Here is a 17,079-nt window from a genome sequence, read left to right on the forward strand (position 1 = left end):
ATATGCTGAATTTTCATTGTTGGTGTTTGTTTTTCGGCCATTGTTTCTGTAATTTTGAATTTTCCTCTCTCTTATTAATTAACTCTTATTAATAAACTATTTAAATAAACACAACTTCCCCATTAAAAAAACCATAAATCCCATAGAGGAAACCATCTCAGACTTTATTAAAGCTGCTTTTAATTTTACATACAATTCAGAATTACATATTTACAAATATACACAAATATGTCTCATTATTATAATATCTTTATATCAACACCATACTTAGCAGATACGATAGGAAAATAAAGACAGTGGTTGCTGCAATGTGCTGCATAAAACTAAAAAATAGAACCCTTCTCTCAATTCTCCAGCCTCCGAGTCAAAAGTACAAATTATTCAATAAGCTTCATTGTGTGATCACGATAGAACACTGAAAAGTTTAGCGCCCGTTTCGGCTTTCAGGAGGGCAGAAAATAATTTCTCACAAAATACAACAGTGCCTGTTAAAAATACTTTGACATGAGAGGTGTATGAAGAACATGCGACAAAGAGAGATGATATACAGAGAGACAAGGAGACTCACAAACACCATGATCCTCATCACGATGTACATGCTCTCGAGGAAAACAATGTGAGGTATAGAGGACACATTTGTACAAGTGTAACATACATTTCTCAGTCTTACATAACTTACATGGATCGACACATAATGCCGGCCACAGTTTACTCTCTGGTTTAGCTCACAGTTTGACAGAAAGGCCTTCCTCTTTCTGGAGAAGAAGCTTTCCTTTCATAAGAAGGACACGCGTGTTGTCACAGAATAAAGTGGTTCTCAGCGAAAAGAGCTCCAGAAAACAATCATGAGCATTAATCATAGTTTGGGGGCAAATTTAAAGGAATAGTTCTGATTCTTTTTCTAAGTGGGACTATATGGGGTCCTTCACCATATTGAGTGTATAATACAGCAGTTGTGAGTTTGGAGAATTGGGCTGGAGTCTGACACAGAAGCTAAGCAATGTGCTGCTGTGGATGAGGGTCAGCTACAAAATGTACTTTTAGCCACCTAAAAATGTCTAACCTAAATTAACATCAATATCAATTTAAGTGTACATTATATTGACAGTATTTTCACTGCTTTACCATTACATCAGACAGCCTGTTTTATGATCTATGTTCTCGTCAAAGCAACAAAATCCATTGACAAAAACAGTAATTTTAGCTCACTGAACACAGAACCTGCTGGCCTACTGCTGCTTCAGTTAGTTAAGTAGTTTGTGTTACTGTGTGACTTTGGTGAATCTGAACTAACCCATTTAAACACCAATCTCACAATGACAATTAATATATTATCAATTATAATTTTTAGGTGGGACTACTTTTAGGTGGGTAAAATGCATTTTGTTGCTGACCACTGTCAAAAACACAACACTTCAGCCTGCTTCTCCAAAATGGGGGTGTTTTTACTGACATCTACTGTGTTTAATACACTGTCTATGGATAAGTACCCCATACAACCCCACTTAAAAAATCTGAACTATCCTTTTAACAAAATCACACTAATGTTAAACAATGGAGAAGTGGATTTTCAGTAATAAAGCATGTTGGGCTGGTTTGAGTGTAATAGCATGCAGCACTTTTTCTCTTTCAACAACAGAGTCGCACATTCAATATCAAAGATGGAAATAGGAAGAGATTGTTTTACAGTGTGGATACAGTAGAAATCACAGGGTATAAAAACAAGTTCACCCTTGAAAAGCAAGGTAAGAAAAAAGTGTCATTCAGTGTTCTGAGAAGCACAGGGTCCATTTGTGTGTGTGTGTGTGTGTGTGTGTGTGTGTGTTACAGCAGCTGGTTGTCAGAGATGTGCTATCAACCTTTACCAACATCCTGGTTTGCACTACAGGGCCAACTAATCTAACTCACCGTCCCCTGCTGTGTAATTCACACCACGAGTCAGACTTTTGTCATTATTCATTTGCACCGTGTTATTCAATTACTCAGCTACATGATGGTAAGTAAACAAATATTGCTGTCGGGCTGGTGGTGCAAACATGTCAAGAAAAGTCTGGGCCTGGTTAGCCCTGCTCGTATAGACGTGGCTGCTGTCACATGCCTTAGTGGGGCTGGGAGCGCAGGGAGGGGACAAAGCCAGCTTTTGTTGATGTAGTGCAAACCAAATATAGGTGAGTGCAGCAGCCATGATGCTGAAACTGGATTTATGTGTAGAGTATTGAGAGTGTCTGTTTCCTGTTTATCTGACCATAGGGTTGCTAAACAACTCATTAACTAAAGGGATAGTTCAGATTTTTTGAAGTGGGATTTTGTGGGGTGCTTATCCATAGACAGTGTATTACATATATTTGATGTCAGTCAAGTCAGAACATCCCCAGTATGGAGAGGCAGACTGGAGTTAGACAATGAAAGCTCAGCAATGTTTTGTTTTACAAAGGGTTAACACAAAATGTATTTTAACCACCAAAAAATGCGCCACCCCCTGCAAAAAAATCCATATCAGTTTAAATGTAGACTATATCTAAAGTATTTTCCCTGCTTTACCTTTCCACCAGACAGCCCATTACGACTAGGGAACCCGTTAACAGCTCACGTTTCCCATCTATGTTCTTGTCACAGCCACCAGACTCCATAGAGAAAAACAGTAATTTTAGCTCAGTGAATACAGAAGCTGCTGGTCTACTGTTGCTTTGATTAGTTAGCTAGTTTTGTGTTACTGAATAAGTTTGGTGAATCTAAACTAATCATTTTCAACACCAAACTCACACAATAACAAAAACAATGTAAGTGTTTGAGGCAGCAGCAGACCAGCAGTTCCTGTATTCAGCGATGTTAAATCACTGTTTTTCTCAATGGAGTCTGGCACTGGGGAGAGCAATTTAACAGTGTCTTTTTTCAGTTGGGAATCACTGTTTGACATTAAAGTAAAGCAATGGAAGTATTCTAAATATAGCGTACACTTAAACTGTTGTTGATTTTTTTTCTGCTGGACACTATTTAGGTGGCTAAAATACATTTTGTTGCTGAACCCCTTCCACTTCAGTACATTGCTTAGCTTCCATGCCGGACTCCAGTCTGCTTCTCCTAACTGGGGCTTGTTGACTGACATCTACTGTATATAGTATCTCATATAAACCCACTTCAAAAAAATTGAACTCTCCCATTAACTTTACCTGACTAGAAATTAATCCGGCAGCTAAATGCATGACTAATTTCGCTATAATGTCCTTAAATAAGAACTTGTGTGCAACTCTGACCCAGCTGCTGTCTGTGGCCAAATGGCCAGTCTGGAGTTTTGTGACTTGTTGGGATTTGTTCTGAAGCACAAACGTGTGCAAGAATGCCCTCACACAAAGACACTTAGTCAACACAAGCAGGTATGCAGTCACACCTGCCTGCCCACGCAACTTCTTGGGCTTCCTGAGAGGTAAATCCAGAGCAGTTCAGAGGCGAGTCAGACAATCGCTCTTGGGGGGGAAAAAAACGAAAAAAGAGGTTGAAAAGTTGTTTCAAGCTGCCGCTTTCTGTGTAAGTGATTTGTACGTGTAGCAGGAGACGTGCATGACATCTGACCACCAGGTAGGGCTGTTGGTGACATTCACACGCTGTTTCCTATAAACCGTGAAACCAGGGAACAGGAGGCTAATATCAACAAGACAGGAATACAGCATTCTTGAATGAGGAGACTACTTTGAAACAACTGGCCCGCCAGAAACTACAAGGGATTCAACACACCTCACCCAGTATGTGTCCCATGTACAAAAAGGTGACGAGACTTACAGTAACACGCCTGAAAATCTGACCTGCTCAGAGATGCTCCAAGATGCACCCAAAGCGTTTTTCTTGTTGCAGCCAGCTGCCAGTTTTCACAGTGTACGATTAATGTCTGACACTAAAGCATCATGTGAAATACCGGTCTGATAGTATCTGTACCTGTCGATGTTTCACACAAAGAATCTGTCACTATGCTGTGATGTTATCCACTTGAAGGGGCTGCTGAGAGCTCACACTTAGTGCAGATATTCTATAACTGTGTCCACATTAATGCTACATATGAAGGATTAAATATAAGACTGAAGACATTTTCTCTGAGTACAGACACTATGATCTTTAAATAAGGCCTGACAGGAGTGATACATCACATGACGAGAACATGTATGTCGAGGAACTATTTTTCCCTGATGTTATCTGAATTTTCTGGATTGAACTGTGAAAATACTGAAAATTCAACCAACATGATAACTTGGAAGGTAAAAGTGAGACTGACAGGTGGCTGTAAATACTCAGAAAACATTCGCAGATACAGTGATGGTTTTCATTTTTGGTTGGATCCAACAAACTGTGACGTGGATGGTCAGTGTGATGAATCACTTTGACTCTGTCCTCCTGTCAGGGTGAGCTTTCAGGTTTTGTAATTCCACATGGAAATGGTTTCAGGTTAAGGATGGAGCCTTAGACAGTGATGGCAGGTCAGGGTTTGATGTCGGAGAAGCTGGTGTAGGTCTCGCTGCAGCTGGAGGAAGTGCTGAGGTTCCCCGAGACGCTGCCATCTGCAGGTAAAACACACAAACAACAGTGTTGGCTTTATTCTCTCCTAGAGCTCAGATTTTCTGCCCGAACCCGATTGGGGCCGGGCTGTAATTTCTCACTATTCCCCTGGGCTTGAACAGTGTCGAGATTCGTCAAATTAGCGTTAATTTATTTTTTGGGGAAACTGTTGTGGACTTTTTCATGCTTAAATGGCACTTTGGCAGGAGTTTTAGTTTGTAATACATGTTTCAATATTGACAAATATTACATATAAAATACAATATATTATAGGCCTAATTTTACAGTAAAATTCTGTTTTTTCAAACAGGCTCAGGCCCAAAACTGCTGCCGTGGATCGGGCTCGAGATGGGCTTGTACAGAAACTGTGCAGGTTCATGTAGGGTCAGGCCTGATTTTTTGGATCCGATGTACACTCTGCTCTCTCCTGACAGACAGCAGCTGTGCTTGTATAGAGTCGAACACACATTTCCTCACATTTGTTTGTTATAAGTCTTTAGTGTATTGTAGGCATAACGTGTTTTCTTTTTGACAGGAGTTATTAGGAGTTATTCTGTCCTTACCAATCAACGACTGAAAAATCTGAGATGTGTCAGTGTTTCAAGTGGAGGAACACACTACCACTGACAAGTGTTGAAGAATAGGTACCAATAGGCCTCATGTAGTATAAATGGAAAAATACCTGAGCTGCTGAGCGACTGGGATGACTTGGACTCTGAGATGAGGCTGAGGAGGTTTGCTGCTGCCACCCAGCCCTCCTTACTGCTGCGAAGGTTCTTCACAAACCTACAGAGGATGAAACAAACTGTGACTTTATCCAGAAATGCTTCATAAGTTGGCATTACTTAACATAATTATCAAAAGATTTGGGTATTTTTTTGTCCAAATTTTAACTATATATTCAGCAACAAGCAAGTGGAGGGTATGCACATCAATAAAATTTATACAGATGTTGGATAACATAATCAAACTAAGGCAAGAATCAAACAGAAGGTCTGCACACTGTTTTAAAAGCTCCCACTAATTTACTTATATGTCGCTGCTGTCAGGCACAAACCTCCCATCTCCAAAACTGCTATTTTTCAGGAATTATAAAACACGCTGAAACGTTATCATCTTACAGGTTGCAAACTTTATAGCTGGTGTGTGCTCACTTTTACCTTTTTCTTGAATACACTTGGCAAAAAACTCATGTTATGAAGATTAAGAAATGGTCAAACCCAATGATGTAGAGGGTGACCAACAGAATTAATTTATGAAAAAAACAATATGTGGAGATACAAGGTTTGGCCTGACATGATTTGTAAATAAAAAAAAATCAGGTATAAATAAATTGAATTTGAATTCTTTTGACTGGAGAACTCATGAAGTTTACCACTGCCCGTCCTCTCCTTCTCTGATTAGCTGGACCATGTCTCCGCTCTTCACAGACAGCTCTTGAGGTCCTGCCTTCTCGCAGTCCGCTACCACCGTATACCTTCCCGGAGCCTAAAAGGCCAAAGGTTCGTCAGAAAGATGATCAGTTAAAAGTGGCAAAAATCAAATAGCAAAATAAAGAAAAAATAGAATTGCAGCTTTGTTGTTTTATGCCACACTATTCTGTTCTTTCTTGAGTTCAAGTGGACATCTGCCAAATTTGAGGAAATTCCCTCAAGTTTTCTTAAGAATGAAACAAATGCAAGGTCACAGTGACCTTGACCTTTGATTGCTTAATTATAATCAGCTCATCAGTGGTTTCAAGTGAGCGTTTGCGCCAAATTTGAAGAAAATCTCTCGTAGCGTTCTTGAGATAACACATTCATAAGAATAGGATGGATAGACGAATGGATGAATGGAAAATCAACCCGAAAATAATGCCTCTGGCCACGGCTGTACCCAACGCAGAGGCATAAAAGGATTCTGATGGGGAACAATATACTCTATGTAAAGGTCGTGAAGTTTAGGCTCACCAGCTTCCTCCCTACTTCATCCTCAGGGTCAGAGTTCATGGGGTCCTCGCCGCTGGAGTAGTCATCATTCTCTTCTGAGGCGTCCACCGAGAGGGAAACCTTGTTCCAGCCTGTAGGTAGGCGGTGGTGGGGCAGAAAGGACAGAAGGGAAGACAGGTGAGGAGATTCAGAGGTAAAGGACAGATGTGGAAATGACATGAGGAATCTGTATCACACTTTCCAGTTCCACGTGGCATTAAAATGCTCCCTGGGTCAATAATTAGACAACCCATTACCTGTAACAATGATGCAGACATGGTGACTGTGCTTCTCTGAGTGGATAGTTGGGATATTCATAATTGGACAGTGGTGGATGATCCTTAACTTATGTAAAAGTAATTCAGTATAATCAGGAACATTTATTCAAAGTATTAAAAGTACACAATGCAAAAAAAAAAAAAAAAAACTCCAAAAACCCACACATATCCCAAAAACTCAAAATTATTTGAAAAATAGGAAGAAAAAAACAAACAAAAACAGATGGAAAAAAGAAAAACAAATATAAAAATATAACACCCCCCAAAACTCAAAATCAATTAGAAAATAGAAAAACAGAATTATAATTGGCAATTAATTTTCTGGGAATTGACTGATAATAATAATCAATAATGGATGCAGCTGCACTTGTAAAAAACGGTAATTTAATTTATAACAAAAAATCATATTTTATAAACTCTTCTTAGGTTTTTTTAGGCAAAAATCTTATTTTGTAAAGTTACTAAAGGGAAAGTTAAAAAGTACAATATTTCCCTCTAAAATGTAGAGGGGTAGAAGTATAATGTAACATGAAAAGAAAATATTCAAGTAAAGTAAAGTATCTCAAACTCATTTTTAAGTACAATACTTGAGTAAATGTATGAAGTTATATTCCACCACTGTTATTGGAATATATGTGAGATAGATGATTTCTGTCAATTTTATACACATCACACAAAATAAGTGACATGTTCGTGAACGTGAATTTTACCAGGAGCCAACTGAATGCCACTTGGAAATAGAGTTCCAGTTACACATAAATCTCCCATCAGGAGCACAAAACCATCAAAAGATCTATTCTGTCAAAACATGTTTGACTGACAAAATGATACATACATACACACACACACACACACACACACACACACACACACACAGCCAAAAAAACACGCACAAATCCAGCAAACAGAGCAGGTACACACACACACACACACACAGTCAAAAGTCAAACCAAACTCCTTCAAAATCCCACAGAAGATCAATGACAGCAGACAGATCCCAGTAAAAACACACAAACCAAAGTAAATCAAGGTTTCAAGATCAAAGAACGTAGAGATGTGAATCACCTGGATTCATTTCAAGGCTGCTCTGACTGCCAGCACTGAAATATAAGTTCTGATTTTCATTATATGCCACGCCACTGACCCAAAACACCCAAAAGTAGGAGAAGAGAGTGATTGAGTTGATATAGAGCAGGTACCTTACAAAAACATTGTCATTTAGCCTTGAACTGAGACTTAAAGTCTTAAATTACAAGTAAACACAGTAGAAATATCTTAACTAATCTCATGCCAAATGGACAAAAAGACAATGATACTCAATACAAGGCTAAATGACAAGGAAGTGGATATTTAGCTACACTTTACCTCAGGTCAAATCAATCATGACCACCACAAACCACAGCCAAACCCACAGCGGCTGATCCTCAGAGCGGCTCTGTACCTTGCCGCTTGCTCTGTAACAGACTAGAGGTACTCATCCATCTGACTCTGCTCAGAGTGACATGGGGAGCCGGCTCTAGACGGGGAGAAACAGCCAGCAAGTCAGTGGGACAGCCAACTGGTCCTGCAGTCAGTTAGCTGCTCAGTCAGTATATTTAAAGAAAAAAAAAGATGCTTTTTCATATGATATTCAAGTTATTCTTATTTGCCCCTGGTACTTTACAGAATATGTAATCTTATGTGAAAGCAACCGTTTCTCACATGATATTCAGGTTGTTGTGATTGACTTTAAATGCCATTTCATTTAAACTGCCAAAAGAAAATTAGTGACGATTTAAGAAAATCAAAACTGTTTAAAACCATTAGTGCACTCAACCATTGTCTGGACTGGGATTCACTACAAGTGCCGTCTGTTGACTAGTGCTGACAAGCGTTCTGGGAAAAGTACATATATGACAGAGTATCTGCATGTTTCTGACGTTTGGAAACATTTAATTGGTGGAAATGTATCAAAACTGGCTTCAAATTGTACTGAAGGAAATCTTTCATGATAGAAACACATCTATCTGGGTTTAGGTGTTTTAAAAATATTGAAAAACTTTATAGTACTACTTTTTTTTAAAACCTGCAGATAGTCTGTGTGAGCACAACACATTTCTGTCTCCACACATGTACAATGCTGTCATGGCAAATGGAGGATGACAGTATGAAAAACAGCTTCTACTGATGGATCAGCATTTGGTTTAACAACGTTTTGAGATATGTCATTCTTCATGAGACACTGGTGAAATCTACATAATGACAACACACAAGACTGGAGTACACTTTAGTGGTAAGGGACTGGATGATGAATGATGGCCTCCAGAATTAGATGGGTCCAATATTATGGGACAACAATATACCTTTGAACCCAAACGGTGTGGGGTCACTCTTGACCAAATGGCGTTTGGAGCTGTGCTCGGGGCTCAGGGCTGAGCCTGGCCACACAGGCAGAAAACAGCGAAGAGAGGGAAGAAGAAGAAGAGAAAGATGAGAAGGAGAGCAGCCTCGGAGATTTAACACTTTCATTAAATGCTTCTCTTGCTTGATATGCTTCCCTTAAGCCTCGTCAAAGTTCTCCTCTCCAGTTTTTCACCTGAGGAGCTCTCTTAAGGGCTAAGATGCTTTGTGAATAACTTTGATCTTTACCAGTAACTAGTCTTAACTTTAAGGGGAAATTCTTAGAAAATGTCATGTTTTTAAGAATTTTCTGAGAATTTTTTAACCCTTACGTTTTTTTGGTGTCATCTCTCCAGTCATTGTTATATGCCAGAGTCTTTGCACACTGCACAAACTGTCCTTATATAGTGTTCAGGGGGCGTTACCTCTGCTAATAGGTGACTTATGATCAAGTGGGATTCATCATTTATCACACCTGTGTAAGAGCAGATTTGGATGTTTAAGAACATTTGGTGAATCTGGAGTTGACTGCACTTATATTTCCTCTTACCAGAAAATTAAGACCCACTGTGAGACCCACTGTATGCCTGTTTTAAAAACCTCCTTAGGTCTGCTAATGTTACCTTTCGGACTCTTGAGATTGCTGAAGCCCTGCAAAGTAAAACGCTTTTTAGCCACTGAAGACCTGTCAGTGGTCGGGCTGGTCACTGGTTCATCTGAAAATGATGGTTTGAAATGAAAAGCAGGAGGGAAAAAAAGAGAGTGTTGCAATCAAGGAAAAATGAATAAAGCCCCAATAAGAAAATAATACAGAGGTAGACAGAAAGAAGAACCATGAAGATGAAGGTGATGAAGAAAAGAAGATCAGTGAGTTTATGCTGCAGCTTTCAGCCATAGTTGGCTAACTAACTGTATTTCTGCACGTGAGGATGCAGCATCCAGCATTCACCTTTGTGTTTGGGTGACGAAGAGGAGTCAGACATCGTGCTCATCTCCGCCTTCTTCTCCTCTTGCTTCTTCTGGTTTTTCTGACTGCTGCTACGAAAGGGACTGGGAAAAAGAAATTGAAATGGGCTGTCTATCACAAAAGCAATGCAGTGAAAATACTCTCAATATGGCGTACTCTTAAACTGATACTGATTGGTCAGGGGGCTAAAATACATTTTGTCTGGCCTCTATCCACAGCAGTACATTACTTACAGCTTTTTTTCTGCTTCACCAGCTGACATTTCCTGTATGTAATATACTGATTATGGATAAGTACCTCACACAACCCCACTTCAAAAAATCCAAACTGTCGGTTTTAAGTACAGTATTTAAGGCTAGACGCCTACCTGAGGGAGATGGACATGTTGTTGCTGGTAGGACTCGGGGAAACAGAGTCTGAGCTCTTCTGCTGACTGGCATCTGAAATGGGTGAAAGCAGAAACTTTATGGAAAAAGACAGAGAAGAAGAAATGCGAACAAGTTTGTGTGGCTCTGCATGTTCACGATACCTCTGCAGGCTTTGAGCTGCTGGGTCAGGACTTTGCGTATCTCGTTCACCCATGCTGTTTTAACCTCTGGTGTTGAAGCCTAGATAGGACAACGATGAAAGTAATCTCTTCTTTAAAATCAGTGGTGTGGCGTAACAAAGTAATGATACTTTGTCACAATGTTTAAGTATTTTTTCGGAAGTATCTGTACTATACATGAGTTTTTATATATTTGTCAACTTTTAATCCACTACATTTCCTAAATAAAACGTTTATTTTTATCCGCTACATTTCACCTCAGCATTTTAGCTACTTACGAAAAAATAACAAAGGAAAAGAGGAATGGAGCAGGAGACAGACAGACTAATTAAATACGAGGGAAAGAAAAAATGTATTTTGTTCTTTAAATTCTTTAATATGTGAAGAAGACCTAGTTTTTCTTCAAGTATAATGTACACTCCATTTTAATGTTGTGTAAGTTACAAAAAAAACTTTATAATATTCAGAACCCTTATTTTATTAACAGCATTTACTTGTAAATTTACTTTTGATGCTTAATTACATTTAATATAATGCAATTACTTTTTTATACTTTATACTTATTAATATCAGATACTTTAAGACATTTAAAATTATGTTATAGATTTCTTATAGATTTTTAAGCAGTTTTTCCAGGTAATTTCTTAAATAAAACAATTAAAAAAACATTTCTTTTTATTACAACTAATTTTCAGGTAATTTTCTTGTACTTTTTTTTTACTAATTATTTATTAATTTTTCAGTCATTTCTTCTTTTGTTGCTCCTTGCCTTCTTCCCATGTTTTTGAAAGAAATTAAACCAATTTGCTCAGGTTTTTAAGGGTTATACAGCATTAACAGTAATGGGGTTTCCTTTCTTTTTGTCAAAGCAGTGAAGCTGAGCGATCTTACCTGCACTATAAAAACTTCATCTCTGGAGTTGCACCAGATCTCAAACTTCTTGTTGTCTCCTTTAGCATTCTCTGTGATGCCCACTGCGCTCATCTGAGAAAACAACGAAAGCACAAGTCAGCCCCGATCTTTAACTCCGGCGACTTTGCACAACTGTGAACTCAAATCAGTGTGAGCTTACACTGAGGGAGTGTTTGAAGCTGTAAGATGGAGCTTTCTCATAGCCCTCCCCGTTCTCCTCCCTCTTCTTACAGAACAGCAGAGCCTTCTCGTGCAGGAACAAGTGCCTCTGCATGGGCTTAAACCGAGCCAGGTCCTTGACCTTGGCGTGACCTTTTTTATGCTCCGTCCACACACTGAAGGAGCCTTGCATCAGCAGGCGACCCAGCTCTGACAGATTACCCTGAAAAAGGGATGACAGGCATGTTTTTATGATCCACTCGAGCAAAAGTCAACCAGTTAAATCACTCTTCAACGGCGTTATTTGTCTAACCTCGTATCCTGTGATGGCGATGAGGTGCATGGAGTCATTAACAGCTTTCAGGATCCCCAGGATGGAGGAAAGAGCTTCCTGTAGGTCATCGCAGCCATCACAGCCTTTACTGTACTTCAACAACTCCTGCAAACACACATAAAGTGGAGAATACACTGAGTTTGATATAATCACACACACAGTTAATGTAGTACTCGGACACAGCTCACCTTCAGCAGTAGCTGGTACTTGGTGATTCTCTGGACGGGTTTAAGGAGGTAGGAGTCCAAACCAAGTTTATGTTCCAGCTTCTTCTGGCACTCCTGGTTCATCAAACGGAGCATGGTGTTTACAAGTAGCACACACTTAAATTACATGCTTTTTAAGACCTTTTCAAGATAATAATTAACCAAATTAAAGGTGGATTTTTGGACACATTTTTCTTATTGACTCATTGCAGGTAAGTATTGAGGTAAGAAGTACATAAATAGTTGGATACAGAGAGAGCTTTTATGTAGGAATATGGTCATTAGATTGAGTTAGGTTGACCCTTTGAAATCTGGAGCCACATCACATTTTTATTGTGCTGCTTTTAGATACCTTTTACAAGTATTTAAACCTTTGACCCCTGTGCAGATTGGTGATGCAAAGAAGACTTGGTGAGAAATGTTCCAAAAATTGCAAGAAATTAGTAGATTTAGAAAACCACTTTCAAAAAGCTGGGGGAAAATGTCTGGGGAAAAAACACACACGACATTTCCTGCTAAGGGGTTGTGTGCCTCTGTGCATCACTCAATTATACTTACAGTCAATTATACTTACAGTATAATCTAAAGTCATTCCTTCAAGGTGTTATTGAGATATTGCTTTGACAAGAATGAGACAGACAAGGTTACAGTGACCTTGAACAAAACTTGTGTTTTGTATTAATGCATAATTATATATCAGTGTAATTTAATTGCTATGAGGTAATATATTCAATTTCCTGTTCAAAATGGCCTTTGTAATAAAAAAGCCATTCCTTCATGTCATTGACTGTCATTTTGTGCTTTGCTTTGAATAAAAATATCAGTTCAGGCACTGTTAATGTACCATACCGTTTTTAAAGTATTGTTTTGGCAGCAGAAAAAAACAAAACAATACCCATGCCTAGATGCTACAGTTTATGGAGAAAAGTGAAACCTGGAAGAAGGCACAGTCGGAGCACTGTCTCCACAAGCTCTCAGAGCGAGGTTTATTCTGGCAGTATGCTTCGTAGATCTGCAGGTCCTTCATCTACAGAGAGAAATTGAATTGATTTAATTTTTTAAGATGAACATGTTTTTATTGGCTTTTCAAAAGTCCAGAGTAGAGAGCAGGAAGTAAGTGCTTACCCTCTCTAAGAAGCAGCGGCCCACTAATTCTGGGCAGTCAGTGTATGCTTCCAGCTCCTTTAGAAATGTCCTGGAGACAAACGACATGACAAAGATTTCGAGCATGAAGTCAAAAAGTATTTTTTACCTTGTTCACCAGAGATAAATGAAAAAATGTGTACATCTATTAAATCGTACCTCTTATGAAACTGGTAGATTTCAGACATGTTGCCGAACAAGACGACCTTCTTGCTCAGCAGGGTGCTGGGGATGAGGTGAGCCATGGCAGGGTTGTCCATCTCAGCTGCATAACCCTGGAAATTTATATGACATGCAATGCATCAACAGATTTGCTGATATAGAAACTGAATTAACTTTCAGAGGCACCTGAAATATGACCCGACAAACACTCACCTCCAACACACACAGTAACTCCTCCACATACGCTCTCTCTGTCTCCAGCAGTTCATTCATCACATGGCTGAAACACAGAAAAATGAAATAAGAACTCAGTTTCTGTAGCGTCAAGTGCTGAATATCTCTTTAACATTTTAGATGAGGGACATGGGTGGAAGATCTTTTGGTTATTTTGTTTGAATCATAGGTGTTGTACTGTTCGAGTGCACCGGAACAACGCACCAAAAAAAACAAAACAGAAAAAAAAATGATTTAAAATTTTTTAAATAAACACTCAAACAAAACAAAAATTTAGAAAAAATAGAAAAAAACACTCCCCAAACAAAACAGAACAGATACTAGCACTAAACTCCTGGTTATACAATTTGTTACAAAGAAAAGTGAGCACAGTATCACTGTCCACTTACTGCTTTCTTATCTATGGCTCTGAGGATGACCTTTGACCCCCTTACCGTCTAAGTACTGCCAGGTTTTCTTCTTCTTCTGAGAGAGAAGCATGTCTGGTGCCACCATTATGTACGGGAGACTCTACCTGGACACACACACACATTCATTTACAGTATTTGCTTTGACAGAACATCCCTCGACCTTTTTAAGGAATGATTACTAACTGATGATTTAAAAAAAATCAGAAAAAAACTCAACATAATCTTAAAAGTTTTTTGAGTGTTTCTTGCATTTGACAAAATCCATTGCCGGACAACGGATCATTGGTCATTTATTTACCTTTTTGCAGATGGCATTATCTGCAGAGTATCTTCTTTCCTTTCTCTGTTGATCTGAAGGACAGACAGAACACATCATTTTCATCCCTTTATACCAACCAGGTGAGATGAGTCCTGGTTCGAGATCAAGTGTAGTGCAGCTCTCTTTCATTAAAGGGGTCCATGTTATGCTTTTTGGGTTTTTTCCTTTTCTTATTGTTTTGTGTAGCATGTTTGTGCTTGTAAAAGGTCTCCTGAGTAATAAAGCCATTTGGTTGGAATTGGTTGCTGGAAATTACAAATAGCTCATTTAAATCATTTCATCTTCTGATCCAGGCTTACTGGGAGAGGAGAGAGGAGACTTCACTTCGGGTCTTGGTGCTACTGGCTGAACCGGTCTGGTCTGTTTAGCGGCAAGTTTCTTCAGGCTGACGCGTCTCTTCTCAAACATCTCCTGTACGGAGCTTTGCTTCTGGAAAACCTTCTCTACCTGGTCCTGATGGGGGGCAAACGCAGAGTTATTGCAGTACACCAAAAGGTAAATCTAATTTCATCTGTTAGATCTTCTTCTGACTGACCCTGAGTTGAGTAGTGAGCACCGCCTCAAACTGGCAGCAGATGGCGCTGCGGTCGGTGAGGGTGTGCAGCGGTGCTGTGTCCAGGTAACGCTCCAGTTCCTGCAGAGCTGCTTCAGCTCCATCCTGAGACTGACAGCGGTCCACCGGCTGGCTGGCTAACAGGAAGATGCCCTCCTCACACCACCGTGACGCCTGGGAGAAATTTAAGATACTTGTAGTGTTCAATGTTTTTTTTTCATGGTATGCTTTTACTCCACTACATTTCAGAGGGAAATAAAACTTCACTACATTTATCTTACAGCTTTGGATCATTTACAAATTAGGAGTTTTGCATAAAAAAATTGAAGAAGAGAGAAAATATTATTTTTCTGTTATAAATATATGACCAAATAGTTTATGCAAGTTCAACTGAAACAATTAGTTGATAAATCAATTAGCCGAAAAAGGCTGAAAATGTATGCATTATTATCATGCATTATTTTAAAAAACATTTATTTGGGTGATTTTTTCCTTATAATATTTTTGAGGTTTTGAGATGGTTTTTTTTTTAAATTATTTAAGGTTGTGGGGGTATTTTTCCTTTTGTGTGTGTGTGTGTGTGTGTGTGTGTGTGTGTGTGTGTGTGTGTGTGTGGGGCGTGTTTTTTTTTTTTTTTAAAGATTTTTCTGCATTGGATACATTTACTTTTAATACTTTAAGGCCATGTTCCTGATTATACTTTGTTACTTTTACTTAAGTAACATTTTTAATGCAGGACTTTTACTTATGACGGAGTATTTTCACAGGGGTGGTATCAGTACATTTACTTAAGTAAATACTTCTTCCATCACTGTCTATTAGGCACATTACTTAAATGATACACATACAACCTGAGCCAAACTTGTACCTTCTCCAGAGCGTGGTGGAGCTCCATGGCCCTGAGCAGGAGACTCTTCTTGCTCCTCAGAGTGGAGTTGATCTCCTCACACACTGCTCTCAGCTCGCTGCACTTTGGCCTGATGGAGTCCTCAGCATAGTGGGAATTTTCTATCAGCCTGTCACCATCACCAGCCAGGGACAGGGCACGGTCCAGTGCGTCCTATTGAAACACATTGAAGGAGTCTGATTTTAATACACTTGATGCACAGAGAACTCTGGCTTGTCAGTTAACAGCGGTGGATACGTCATCAATCAATCATAGACGATAAAACAACCTCCTCTTGTCCTCTCTCTCTCTGAGAAAAGTGGAGCGCTCAATACATAAAGAGGGCTTCGGTGTCCTCTAATCTGGATCCTATTTTGTTTTTGTGTCTTTTGTCTTGTGGCAAGACGGCACTGTCAATTTACATCAAATAAAGTTCTTATTTTTGCCACTGAAAGGCTTAGATTGTTATTCAAAGTGCCTGACAACATTATGGAAAGAAGCCCTACAGATATAAACCTTTTGTCAAAAAGTAAGATTATTTTTGTTTAACCAGAAACAGCTGCCAAAATTGTCATCGTCAAACACACACTTTGTCAAAACATTGTCGAAAAATAACGGATTACGTACAGATCTTAATCGCTTCACAATTAATGTGTTTATGCTGATAGCCCTAATGGAAACAATTTTAAAAAAAAGTATGTGTAAAAAAGTCAGACATGCAGTTAAGGAATAAAGGAGATGCGCAGTTCTCTGTCTGGTAGTTTGGTTTCTTTGTTTTTTTTCCAACATTGCAGATGAGCAAATGTACACGGTACAATTACTGGGAATTTTCATCCCGCTGCAACCCTAATTTTTACATTTGAAGCTTGTACCCTGTGCCAAAATGCAGTGCAGCATCTTTATTAATTTTAGAATTTCCTCATAAAAAAGTCCAGTGTGTAAGAACATTTAGATCAAGATGCTAAAACCTAATTGTAATCCATCATAGCGGAGTCTAAAACCAGATCTAACTTAAATATTATGCTATTATCAGCTTATGTGTGATTATATAATGGTCCATATCTACACACTGGTGCTC

At 39.0% G+C, this 17,079-nt stretch overlaps 1 protein-coding gene across 5 annotated transcripts in view; it reads right to left on the minus strand.

Annotated features, from left to right (window-relative positions):
* Nucleotides 1-3,071: 3,071 nt before the first annotated feature.
* The window catches only part of LOC121962863 (guanine nucleotide exchange factor DBS-like), a 59,232-nt gene continuing 45,224 nt past the window's right edge, over nt 3,072-17,079 (minus strand). For 4 of the 5 annotated variants that reach the window (XM_042513183.1, XM_042513181.1, XM_042513180.1 and 1 more), the window contains exons 11-30: nt 15,984-16,175; nt 15,098-15,289; nt 14,862-15,015; nt 14,542-14,594; nt 14,268-14,347; nt 13,813-13,879; nt 13,597-13,712; nt 13,420-13,489; nt 13,229-13,321; nt 12,277-12,369; nt 12,068-12,193; nt 11,756-11,977; nt 11,575-11,667; nt 10,666-10,744; nt 10,504-10,576; nt 10,119-10,219; nt 6,495-6,604; nt 5,921-6,033; nt 5,228-5,331; nt 3,072-4,547 (exon numbers count right to left, since the gene is read on the minus strand). In XM_042513183.1, the coding sequence (XP_042369117.1) occupies nt 4,468-4,547; nt 5,228-5,331; nt 5,921-6,033; nt 6,495-6,604; nt 10,119-10,219; nt 10,504-10,576; nt 10,666-10,744; nt 11,575-11,667; nt 11,756-11,977; nt 12,068-12,193; nt 12,277-12,369; nt 13,229-13,321; nt 13,420-13,489; nt 13,597-13,712; nt 13,813-13,879; nt 14,268-14,347; nt 14,542-14,594; nt 14,862-15,015; nt 15,098-15,289; nt 15,984-16,175 (2,211 nt within the window). In that variant the 3' untranslated portion in view covers nt 3,072-4,467. Of the gene's footprint in view, nt 4,548-5,227; nt 5,332-5,920; nt 6,034-6,494; nt 6,605-8,208; nt 9,208-9,792; nt 9,886-10,118; nt 10,220-10,503; nt 10,577-10,665; nt 10,745-11,574; nt 11,668-11,755; nt 11,978-12,067; nt 12,194-12,276; nt 12,370-13,228; nt 13,322-13,419; nt 13,490-13,596; nt 13,713-13,812; nt 13,880-14,267; nt 14,348-14,541; nt 14,595-14,861; nt 15,016-15,097; nt 15,290-15,983; nt 16,176-17,079 lie in introns of those variants that run through there. The other variant, XM_042513184.1, reaches the window with a different exon arrangement.

This window comes from Plectropomus leopardus, chromosome 24 (assembly GCF_008729295.1).
Source record: "Plectropomus leopardus isolate mb chromosome 24, YSFRI_Pleo_2.0, whole genome shotgun sequence".
Taxonomy (NCBI): Eukaryota; Metazoa; Chordata; class Actinopteri; order Perciformes; family Serranidae; genus Plectropomus; species Plectropomus leopardus.